Source organism: Anomalospiza imberbis, chromosome 1 (genome assembly GCF_031753505.1).
Source record: "Anomalospiza imberbis isolate Cuckoo-Finch-1a 21T00152 chromosome 1, ASM3175350v1, whole genome shotgun sequence".
Classification (NCBI taxonomy): Eukaryota; Metazoa; Chordata; class Aves; order Passeriformes; family Viduidae; genus Anomalospiza; species Anomalospiza imberbis.
This window is the reverse complement of record NC_089681.1, coordinates 98,655,187-98,667,572: the sequence shown is the minus strand read 5'-3', so window position 1 is coordinate 98,667,572 and position 12,386 is coordinate 98,655,187. Positions and strand designations below refer to the sequence as shown.

At 35.0% G+C, this 12,386-nt stretch overlaps 1 protein-coding gene across 6 annotated transcripts in view; it reads right to left on the bottom strand.

Moving 5' to 3' along the window:
• The window catches only part of CDK13 (cyclin dependent kinase 13), a 46,957-nt gene that overhangs the window by 25,264 nt on the left and 9,307 nt on the right, over positions 1 to 12,386 (bottom strand). For all 6 annotated transcript variants that reach the window (XR_011002999.1, XM_068201693.1, XM_068201703.1 and 3 more), the window contains exons 2-5: positions 10,057 to 10,662; positions 6,668 to 6,835; positions 6,236 to 6,375; positions 4,157 to 4,327 (exon numbers count right to left, since the gene is read on the bottom strand). Coding sequence is in view for 5 of the 6 variants with exons in the window: in XM_068201693.1 (XP_068057794.1) it covers positions 4,157 to 4,327; positions 6,236 to 6,375; positions 6,668 to 6,835; positions 10,057 to 10,662 (1,085 nt within the window). In the remaining variant the exon portion in view is untranslated. The remainder of the gene's footprint in view (positions 1 to 4,156; positions 4,328 to 6,235; positions 6,376 to 6,667; positions 6,836 to 10,056; positions 10,663 to 12,386) is intronic.

Here is a 12,386-nt window from a genome sequence, read left to right as displayed (position 1 = left end):
TATTCTCCCCTTTCAAGTTCAACTGCATTTTCCTCTTGCAGAAACTCCACATATGTTCTGAAACAGGGATATAAGCCAAGAACATACAGAAGCCCTAGGAATAAATACTCTCCTTGTTTTACCCCATAATACAGGGAAATAAGGAAAAAAAAAACCCGAACAACTAAACCAAAACCTTAAAGCAGACAAGCAAAAATCTTTGATTAATACATTTCCACATGGAACAACTTGAAAAGCCACACAATTAGGTCTGCACTTATTCCAAACCAAAGCCCACTACAGCACACACAGATAGGAAGCACCACTCAAGCACTCATGCTATGCCTGATAACTTAGCTCTAGCATGAAAACTATTTGGGCTAAGTTTCTATCAGCTATTTTGGAAGCAGCAAGGCAAGCTGTACATTTCTGAAATTCAGACCTCTGCTTTTACTCAACTTCCTGGGAAACACAGAACTAGCTACCATGTAACATTGACTACATGACTGCTGTCACAGACTCCCTCCAAACCACAAGATTTCAGAATAAGTACTTCTTGACAGCTGTGAGAAAGTAACCTGTCAGTCATATTACAATGTACTGCAGAGTCAGTGTCCTCCTATACTGCCAATATAAATACCAATTTCATGCCTAAAAAGTTTGCTGATTTGTACTGCAAATCAATTCAAAATTTGATCTAAAATAAACTTAGATTTTAAAATTAATTACAGAAAAACAAATACATAAACAGGTAATTCGCACAACACACCAAAAAAAAAAAAAAACCAAACAAAAATAACCAAAAAAAAAAAAAAAAAAAAAAAAAAAAAAAAACCAAAAAAAAACCCACAACAAACCAGAAAAAAAACCCTAAGCTGCAATGTTAACCAGATCTTTTATTATTGGTTTCCATGCCAAGTTTTACATCCTCCCTCAGGTTAGCAAAAACACCTATCCCAGTCAAAAGGAGGAAGGGATGTCAGGCAGTACACTCACTGTATTTACATTCACAGCAACAAAAGCTACATCAGGCATTTGCCATTTGTTTAGTAAAAAGAGATCATGTCAATCCCATAGCTAGGCTGTTGAGCACTTGCATCTCCCAGCAGTTAGAGGCAACTGAGAACTGAAGAACCTTTTCAAGTGCCCAAAGTAAAAAGATATACACCAAAGTCATATAAATTACACATGCATGATGGAAAAATACCAAAACTGACAACAGTTCAAACTGAGAAAGCATTTTCTCAATAATTCATTTTATACCTGGTAAGGTGGCTCAACACAGGAAAGACTGAATACAACCTCAGACTCATGAGCTCCCATCATTAACTTTGGGTGTTCACCTATCTCCCACTGAATAATAGGTAGGTGAGAAAAGTCTACACAATAAACATATAAAATGAATACTCCTTGTGGCCACATCCAACATATATGTTTTATCTATCAGGATTGTGCCGAAGAATCAAGATGTTACATTACTAATTAGTAATCAGTAATGCTGTTCTCCAACTTTATCATCAAGCATAGTTCATGCATAATGAAGATTGCAAAGTGAACAACTTCTGATCCTCGGTAGACAGACCCATGTATCACCCACTCTGCTTTGTATATACCCAATGTATATAATTATGCTGCCTAAGGTGCTGACTTCCACTGATGGAGGGAAATGCACTTAGAAAATTTGTAACACACTGCTCCAGTGTGTTACACTTCTTTAGCTAACAGTCAGTAGCGAAAGAATAAACCCAAAACTATCTATCAAAGCTGTTCATGTCTTTAAATTTATAGTCCAAGCTGGCCAGGATAAAACACAGATACAATTTCTTCCATATTCTTTATTGAAAATATTGAGACAGGCTTTTAACATGGGGAACGAGTAATCCTCTCTCTTCCAGACTTTTGAGCGTGTCCTTTAAAAACACATAATGCAGCTCAAAATATCAGGACAAAGTTGTACAAGCCAAGCTATTGCTGGCTTGCAGTCCAATATTACTATCTTAAAAAGTATGCTTGAATCAAGTACTATGAAGTGGGCCCAACACTCACATTATTGTCAGAAAACTGAATGTACTGTATATTAAACTACTGAGATCCAACTGAAAAAAAAAAACCACACTGCTTTAACTGAAAAAGCAGATGAGTACTATGTCAGGATATGATACACAGCATTAGAAACAAAATTAACTTCACTTATAATAACTAGAAAAACACATGATAGCAAAAACATTCTTATTCCCTACTCTTCTAAGTGAGGTATCAGCAGGGTTTTCCAAGTCATATTTCAAAGCTATGGTAAACATGTAACATTCATTAAGCATAAACATGTTCATCATATAGGCAAAATACCCTGCTTTTACTGTAACCTCTGCCTGTTGTAAGATATCACTACCACTTTCCTAATGGTTCCTTGTTAAGCAGACTACATTTGCATTTGCAACACTTTACTGTGAAAATGACCAAACTTCCTCCCACTTGCATTCATTCCCTGCACAGACTACAATTTGGCCACAACTCAGCTATAAATCCCTATCTCACAATGAACTACTCATTATAGAAATACGGAACATAGTGCCTGAAAAAAAACACAACTTCCATTTTTTCACAGAGAAGTTGTAACAGCAGTCTCATTATACTGCTAATGTTTTCAAGAAACTATCAGAACTTACTCAACTATCAGAAATTAATTCTATTCCAGCAGAACAGAATTCTTCTCCAGAGAAACCCCTGCACATGTAAATTTTCAGAAAATATACTTGTTTTAATATGCTGTTTAAAAAGAACAAGAAATTAAATCAGAAGTAATATCAAAAGCACAAATACAGACTTGGAAAAAAAAACCCATTTGAAGTTAATGGGACACAGTTTGAAGTACAAAAAAAATACTATTCAATTCTAAACAGGAGACTAAACAGAAAAAAAGAAAATTCATTAATGACTCATTATGTATTAAGTAAAGACTCATTGTGGTCTCATTACCAAGTAGGTTACACCTAATTAAAACTTAGCACAAGATTCACAAAGAAAGACTAAACAAAGAAAGACAGGCTGTTGCAGACTGTCAGAATTTTGAAAAGGGCCTGACCACTGAACCTGCACAACTCTGGATAAACTCTTGCTAGATACTTCCCACTTTTAAGCATGTCAGTGCTGTATATCCTTCAAGGTATTATACTTTCCAAAGATGCTAGGAAAAAAAATCCAAACAAATTCCTGCTTCATATCTACCTTCTGAATGATCATATCCCCTTGGTGTTTCAGCTGGCCATGCAGTACATACAGCATGTTCTACCAGCACTGCTGCTGGGCATGATGTATAGAGACTCAGGTAGGGAGAGCAGGGAAGAAGGACAGGTACCACATTCCAAACACTCTCCTAAGTCAAACTGTGTAACAAACTGCCCACAGGACACTAAAATACTTCCAAAATGATAGGTTTGTAACACTTAGACCTAAAATGAAATGCCTCCAAGCAAAATACCACTCCAGTATTAGAAGTACCAAGCAACAACACTGCATGATTTTCACTGCTTGAATCTCTAGACTAAGGAGGTTGAAGCAATTCAAACAAGACAGACTTAAAACTGAAGGAACCAAGAGTAGAAGTCTGCATGCCTTCTCTTTGGGGAAAAACACTACCACTATACAAGTCTTGCTTTTCATACTTTCAATTTACTCTTCTAGCCCACAAAACACAGGTGCCTAATTATCAAAAAAGTAACTGAAGAACAATTCATATAAAACCAAGGCCTAAAATGAAAAAGGTCTCTTCAACATTCAGCCGATTATACTCAAAATGGGATGAGAAAGTACTAAAAAAATAAAAGGTTAAAAAAAGCTCACAATTAAGAGCTTCCTATAATTGCTGGCCTCCCTAATCCATGAGTGTGTCAAGGAGTCAAACATGTGCTCCTCTACAGCAAAACCACAATCAAGCAATACATTTTTTTATCCCACAAAATATTGGCAGAAAACATTTCTATAAGCAAGATGCATAGCTGAGTTAAATAAACAACATCTTATAGTATTTAAATCAAAATTAAAATCCCTCATCAAGCATTAGAATTTGTAATATTGTCATCACGATATTTTTTAATGAAGTGTAACCTCAAATCCAGCATACCAGACTATCACATTAAGAACAGGTCCAGAAAGAGCAACCCCCTGTTAGCATACATACCTTTGTCCTTCTTGAAGTCTAAAGCATCTTCCTTATCCGTCACTATTTCCTTCATGTTGATAATGCTTTGATGATTAAGCTGTCGAAGAATCTTAATCTCTCGAATAGCTGTAATTGGAAACCCTTCCTTTTCATTATCCAGTCGTACTTTCTTCAGTGCTACCATCTCCCCTAAGAGAAAATTTAAATAAAAGCCATTAAGATTAGCAACCAAACTATGGGATTTAGTATTGATTTGTATATTTGTTTTTCAAAACCCTGATGCTTGCACCAAGCACTAGGCTGAACAGAAATCAGCACCACATACAGAAGCAAAACTACAAATGAGAATTTTCAGCTACACACACTATAACGGCTATCCTCCTTCTTCCTGCACAACTCACTCACATATCCCAGAATTGCACATCATGTCTACCAGTAAAGAGTGATTATCAGCAGCAGCTTTAGAGACAGAGGCCTGTGACTGCTCTGGATTTCTTAGTACTACATTACCCCTGGTGAGAATGCCTGTATCTAGCCAGAAATACTACGCAGCTCAAGATATGAGGCAAATGACTAAAGAGTCCTCAGATTCATCAGTATACTTTCTACAAGCACGAGTGGCACTGCCATTTTTACAGTAAGGAGATTTTCCCTTACAATTTTACTGGAACAAACTGGAGTCTACAAAATGGCAGAAGCATGATCTACTCACAATGGAGGATATCTACAGACTATACATGCTAGTTCAATCATTTTGTTCTTGAAAGTTTATTGCTGTGTCTAGGAAGTTTACTGACAGCACAGATATCTTTGCTAGTTTTAAAAAGTACTTACCCTACACTAACTTACATGATACACTCACAGTCATATTCCAGCATGACACCACATCTACTTGCTCTGAAAGCCCATTACACAGCTTCTTCTAAGGTATCTCAAAGGCCATAATGCCACTCTCCACATGGGATTTGAATCTAAAGCTAACAGATTTGCTTGCTGTATCTGTACGGATGCCTTCAATGCAGAAAGCAACAACTTCTATGGGAGGGGAGGTTAAGAGATGACTGTGACGCACAAATAACCTCAAGTTTGCCAAAAAGGCAATATGGTTATGACAGAATTAAAATGCAAATATGCAAAGAAGGGTATCTCAGGAGATCCTAACAATGATTTGCAAAGGTTCTCAAGGTAAAAGCAAAAATCTGTGACAATTTAACTAAAACTAAAGTTTGCAAACTGAGACAAGACAGGTGAAGAATAAAGAAGGAATTATAATCACACTGCTTATTCCTCTGGTGATCAGACAGAAGGAACTGAGGCTGGTATGTGCTCCTATGGGATTCAATTACTGCTGAAATAGAAAATGGTCCGGCATTCAAAGCATGCACAAATAAGCCAGAAGAGTAAGCAATCATGGAAAGAACTATTAACTAATCACAAAACAATCACACAGCATACAGCATATATAAGGAATTGGGATAATCTATTTAGAAGTAGTGACAATATTATGTATCTTACTGATGACTGCTTGTTCATTTCAGCAATAGTTTAACATGAAATTAAAAAATAATGTCACTATTGTAAAGTCAGTTATATTGCAAGAATACTCCATGTGCAACTCCTCACAGACGTGTTGCACAGAAGCAGATTCTCTTCCTACTATGAACTAGTGACTACTGGAGTACAAACAACCATGACCAAGTTTTATGCATAGCTTCTTTCACAGCTACATCCCCTTACAAACTTCATTACAGTTTGCCAACCTGCCTACATTGACATTTAGTTTCCACAGGATATTTAGCCTCTCTTCTTTACTAGTTCAACTTTATACAGACCATCAAAACTCAAAAAATTAGAATCAGAATTTAGGACTACTCAGCTTCATTTCAGCCACAGCTTTACAGAGAAATGATTTTCCAATGCAGCAAACAATTTCTGATTTAGACAAATGCTAAACTTAAAACTGAACACACCAACAACTAAAAAACTCCCAAATATAAAAGGGCAGAATACCACAAATTTTACTCAATATAAAGCAAAATACAAAACCATCCTGGTCATTTAAAATTGTAAGATTACATTTACCTTTTTTGAACTTACCTGTATCTTTATCTCTGGCTTTGTAAACTTGCCCATAAGTGCCTTCACCAATAATACCAATGATATCAAATTTATCCACACAGCGCTTTCCCCAGTCTATTTCTTTTTCCTTAGTTTCACCATGTCGTGGTCCACATATTCTAGAAAGCAACAAATATTTTTAAGAATACAGCTAGTATAACTAGACGCTGTCTTAGCTTCGAAGACACCCTCAATGCTGTTTGAGACATTACTAGTTAACTGTCTTATTACCATTAAGTGGAAATAAACCATGCAGTTTGAGTCAATAATATTTGATTAATTAAATATTAATATTTAATTAATATTAAAAATGTCAAAAAGCAGAACTCTTTTGACAAAAACATATTTTAAAGAAACTATTATCATTTCTACTTGCTTAATGAGCTTTTTAAAAAAGTTTAATAAACATACTTTGGCCTTCTCTTGCTATGTAACTGAACTGCTGGTTTCTTTTCTTCAGGACTTTTGGGTACCTCAGCTCCTCCAGGCAACTCAGGTGGAAGTGGCAAGTCTGCAAGCAGGTGGCGAAGTTTCTTCTCTGTTTCTTTAACTGACTTCACTGAAAGATTTTCTCTCAAACTATTAAAAAAACCCATCGTTTTGCTAGTAAGTTGAAGATAGTAGAATATTAACATAATAGCAAAACTTATTAGAATTTTTTAAAAATATATATATTCTAGACTGTCAATGCACCAACACTTGAAATCTCTGCTTTTAAAATTTGCATGACTTGGATAAATGACTCACAAATAGCTCTTTGGAAGATGCACAGTTAACAACCACAATTCTACAGAACTGTGAAATCAGACCTTTCTGGTGAAAGCTGAGGTAAGATGACACAAGAAGCCTTACCAGGCCAGACCTCTTCTGCCACATAAGCTTCTTTCCAAGCTTATGGCCTAGACTATTACAAATATTTAGAGCTCAGGTGCTGAAGATCTGACTAACCCAGCTCTCTCTAAAACTGGTCATCACAGCTAATGAGCTTCATGCTTACATTAACATTGCCGGCATTACGAGACTGTTCACATCACCTCATTTACAAATTCTAATTGTATGCATCTGCTGAAACACTCCAGCTTCAACACATTTCTAGTGATCAGCATGCATATCAAGTGGGAAAAAAATATGAGATGAAAAAAATGACAATGATTTTCTGACATGGGTTACTGATATCTGACTGATTTTTCACCAGCCATAATTAGATAACAGATACTGTTCATCTCTGCCTTGAGAATCCCCAAACACATGTACAGTATCTTTTAATTACACAATGATCTGAGAAATGCTCTTACCATTCTAATGGGGAATCATAACTGCTGCAGGATTTTTTTTCTTAAGTATATGGCTCAATTTTACCTGAACTTTTTAGTTATTTGTTCAGCTATTGCATATCCAGTAATTTTAAAGCCATGACCATCTCTAAACTTTATATAATTACATAATTATTTCTCTCCTACAGGACACTCACACAGTATTCACTCTTTTAATTTCCATCACTTTATCAATAAAACTTAAGTAATGCTTTGAGGGGACATTTTCCAAGTTAGCTGCATTTGCCAAATCGCACTATTCATCCTCTGTGACAGCTTTTTTACAACTTCTTACCTGCTTAGTTTCATAGATAAAGCAGGAACTTCTCTAAAATGGAAACATATTGCCAACTCAAATACAGAATGCATAGATTTTTTCTTACTTTTCTTGCAATGAGTAGTCCTTATATATTCAAATACAGCATTCCAATGTTTTGCACATGTCTATGGTTCTCTGTGAAAACTGAACACTACTGCCACTACCCTATTTTAAAGAAGCATCACAAGGAAGCATAGACTGTCGTCATCACAAATATAATGGTTAACATGCTATAAAGAATAAACCACCTTAGTAGTGCAGTGCATGTAACTGTCATGGCGCTAAAAAGCTCTAATTTTGAAGTTTATACATTAGTATTTATCTCATAATTTTTCCCCAAAATTTTCAATATGAGTGAAAACCTAACATATGAAAGCTTCTGACACAGATTTTAAAAGTGGCACATGAAAATAGAGGCAGCCAAGAGGAGCTTTTTTTTCAGGTCTGCTGAATCACACATCATTGATGACTGGGGCAATTTTCCTTTTCAGCTAACCTGCACTGTGGGGTTGCAACCCTGATGTTCCATTAGGTCGCTTATTTGTGGGCTTATGAGATTCTTACTGAAGGACCCAAACCAGACAGTTCTGCATAGCATCGAGCTCAAACTTTCTTTGTTGACACAATTTCCCCATAGTAACTCCAAGCTCAAGGTAAATACCTTTGCCCTCCTCTGCCATTAAAAACATTGATCTTCTTCCTTTGATTACTTAAGCTTTATCATGACTTATAATTTCTGGTTCAAAGTTTATAACATCCTATAGGTAAAACTAAGCAAAGCATAAAAGACATTCCATTACTTCTCATTAATCTTTCTAATGCAGCTGTTTGCAACAGTAGGCTTTTGGTTTTGAAATAAAAATTAGCCCAGTGCTGAAAGAACCACTGCTTAGTTGTAGCTTAACCCCTCAGTTTAGCTAACTTAAAACAGGTGATCCATTAAAATATAACAATAATAACAATATCAGAAGCAATCATCCAGCTTCAATATGAAATCTCATTTCATATTGTTGCAATTAATACTGCAATGCTAGTCAAATTTAGTTAAACTACATAGACCAGTTTTTAGTTAAAACAGTAAATCTTGCTCACAGTATCAGGATTCTCATTTACCTGGAGAGGATGGCTTCGTCACAAATGTAAATACAATCACACATTCACTACACCATTATTACATTTGCTGTAGTTTAATGTTGAAGGGCAAGAAACTATTCCTATCCTACAACTATAAACTAATATATAACTGTCTAATACTATGTTATGTTGCATTTATCTCCCAAGGCTTCTATGCACCATTAATGTTTAATACGAACTTAAATAACTAGCAAACACAAACATCTTCACCTCTAGCTAAAAATTTCTGGCTTACTTGTGAAGTGATTTCTTGCATACATGTAAGAGGCATGTAGCACCTTCAGCAAAACCAAAACCAAAAAAAAAAAAAAACCACAAAAAAAAAAACCCAAAAAACCACCAAACAAACAAAAAAAACCCACAAAACCACAAATCACAGCAGAGATTCTCTGTTAGGACTACAAACAGACTTAACATTTAAATTCAGATGACACTTAGACATAGAAAATAATTTCTTCACTACAGACCAATTTTTACACTTCAAAATTAACACAAATGACAAGTCATGAACTTCAGTTCCATTATACATACTCAAAATAATACTGGTCTTTGAAATAAATTACACTAAAATAATGCCCAGCTATAAAACAATTGCCTTTCCAAGGGAAGAAAATCTTTTCTTCAAACCTCAGCTAAACAATTTTCTCATATTGCTACTGAATTCAACTTTTCCCGAGAAGTATGTATATGTTGACACCAAACTTGAAATCTTGAATCCTTTAATACATCCTTTAATTCGTCCCAAAGCTACTATTACCAGCAATTTTAAAAACATTTCTTTAGTACACTTTTTATAGAAAGCGTCTTCTTAGACCAAACTCTTCTTTTTTCAATAACTAAAACTATTTTTAAGATCAAATTCCTCCAGTTCACTAATAGTCACCAGTCAAACAAGACTGAAGAGCAAGAACAAATTAAAAAATGCATTAGCCTGACCTGGCATATAATTTTATATTTATTTTCCAAAGGAAATAACAACAACCATTATAAAAAGGAACAAACAATCCCAAAAGCAAATCTCTATCACAACTCACCTATCAGTTTCTTTATCTTCAGGCAGCGTGGGAGGCAAAGGCAAGGGTGGTAGTGTGGAGGTCGGTAGTGCAACAATTCGATCCTTCTCCTTGGCTACTACACTTGGTGTACTTGGTTTGTTTTTCTCTTTTACAGGGACAGGTTGCTGCTTCACAACAGTCAATTTATTCTCTTTTACTGCTGCAGGCTTCTGTTTTGTAATTTTGTCTGCAATTAAATTATTTTCTGCTTTTGTTTCAGGAAGCGAGACCTTTGCTTTTGCCTTGTCATTTTTCAGATTTGCACTGCTGGTAGGAGAAGATGTATGCTCAGTTTTGATTTTCTTCAGGTCCTTAGCATTGTTCACTTGAGGTGCACTTACAGCAGTATCAGTGTTTCCCTTAGTAGGTGTTGAAGTATTGGAAGCTTTCGCACTAGCTTTGGCTGCCTCAGCAGCTCGTGCTTTTTTGTTTTTGTTCAGCTCAGCAGCCAGGCTACTCTTCAGAGTCAATGTACTAGGAGAAATACTTGAATGACGACTTCTGGATCTAGACAATCTGTGTCTGCTATGAGACCTGGAGTGCCTTGATGAATATGGACTTCTGCTACGAGATTTTGCTGATCTCCTATTTCAAAAAATTAAAGATTTACCCAGGTAAAATTAAGTCTAGCTGCTTTCCCAGCACTACTTTTTTGACAAATTACATTTTTTAAATCAACTATTACCCCCATGCTCATAGAATAAACAGAAGTCTATGAAATACGAAAGACCAAAAAATAAAATTCTATAGTTAATCAGTCAAGATTCTACATTTTCCTGTTAGAAAACATTAAAACCCTTATATGTAGTTTCTCATCTCACAGAACTGCGAAATACAATACTTATATAAGGCAAGGAATGTTCTGCTTTCCTCACTACTTAAGAGATATTTTTCTCCTAAAAGAAAATCTTAATTTGTGCAACTTGTACAAATACCTTTAGTATATACAGTACTTGAAAAAAATTCAATTGACTGCCTAGTCAGAATTCAACAAATACCTTTAGTATATACAGTACTTGAAAAATTTCAATTGACTGCTTAGTCAGAATTCAACAAAATGAAATTAAAATTACACAGGACACGAGAAACCTAAACAACACTGTTTTTAATTGTAGGAATGTCTGAATTTTCACTTCCATAAATATCATTAAGTTAACTGAGAAAAAAAAGGAATACTAAAGAAAAAAATGGAATACTAAAGGCTGCAATGTAGCCAACTTAAAAACAACTTTCCTTTTTTAAAATCTAATTGAACAACTTCAAAAATAATCAAAACAAACAACTTCCTCCCCCCTCACCCCAAAAGGTCAGGTACCCAACATTTACTACATCTATTGACAAGCAAACATAACCCACAAACGGGCCTATGATATAACTGCATCTGAATGCAGACACTAATAGAAAGAAGAAAAAAAAAATCAAAGCAACCACATAGCAATGTTATGAAATAAATTAAATTAAATGTAAGGGCTTCAATCCATTTTACCATACCAAGAATAACAAGGATATTCATCAGATCTACAAGTATTTTCTTGATTAAAGTTTGATGGAAATTTATTTTGCTTATCATTTGGAAGAAAAAGCATATTCAGGATTAAAAACACCCAGTATTCATCAGCTGAAGAAAGACAAAAGTATCGAGCAATACCAAAAATAAGACTTCCTGAAAATACAAGAATTTCAGAGTTCAAAAGATAGCACACCAATGTATGGAGGTTGCTAAAACAAAAGGAAACAAAAAACCCAGACCCAAACAACAAAAAAAGTAACCCAATAAATAAGCAAAAATAATTCCAACTACAATCCCTATGATCAGGACTACCCATCCCACAAAAAAATTAATTTTACTGACAATTAAGTCAATTCAGTTTTAATTATCAACACACGAAATTATATCTCAATGCTTTAACTGAACAAATATTTAATCAAGTACAGTAACATTTCTTTTGTGTGCAATATTGACTAATTTCTAAATTTACACTCTTCTTCCTTTTATAATGCAGGAACTCTTACCCAATAAAAAGTCACTCAGATAAATCAAAAAGTGACTGAAAAAATGTGTATTCACACAATATAGTACAGCACACGCTTCAAAATTCTACAGGTGAAATTGATCCAAATGGTTAGATTCATGAAAGAAAAAAAAATCAAATCTCAGATGAAGATAACTCTTGGAAACTAGCACAGTTCAATTATATGCCAGGAAGCAGGTTTTATAGGATTTTCTGGCACAGCAGGGTAACAATAACAGATAGCAACAATAATAATAATCCTAAAAGTTTTTTACACTTTAATTGAAAGAAGCCTCA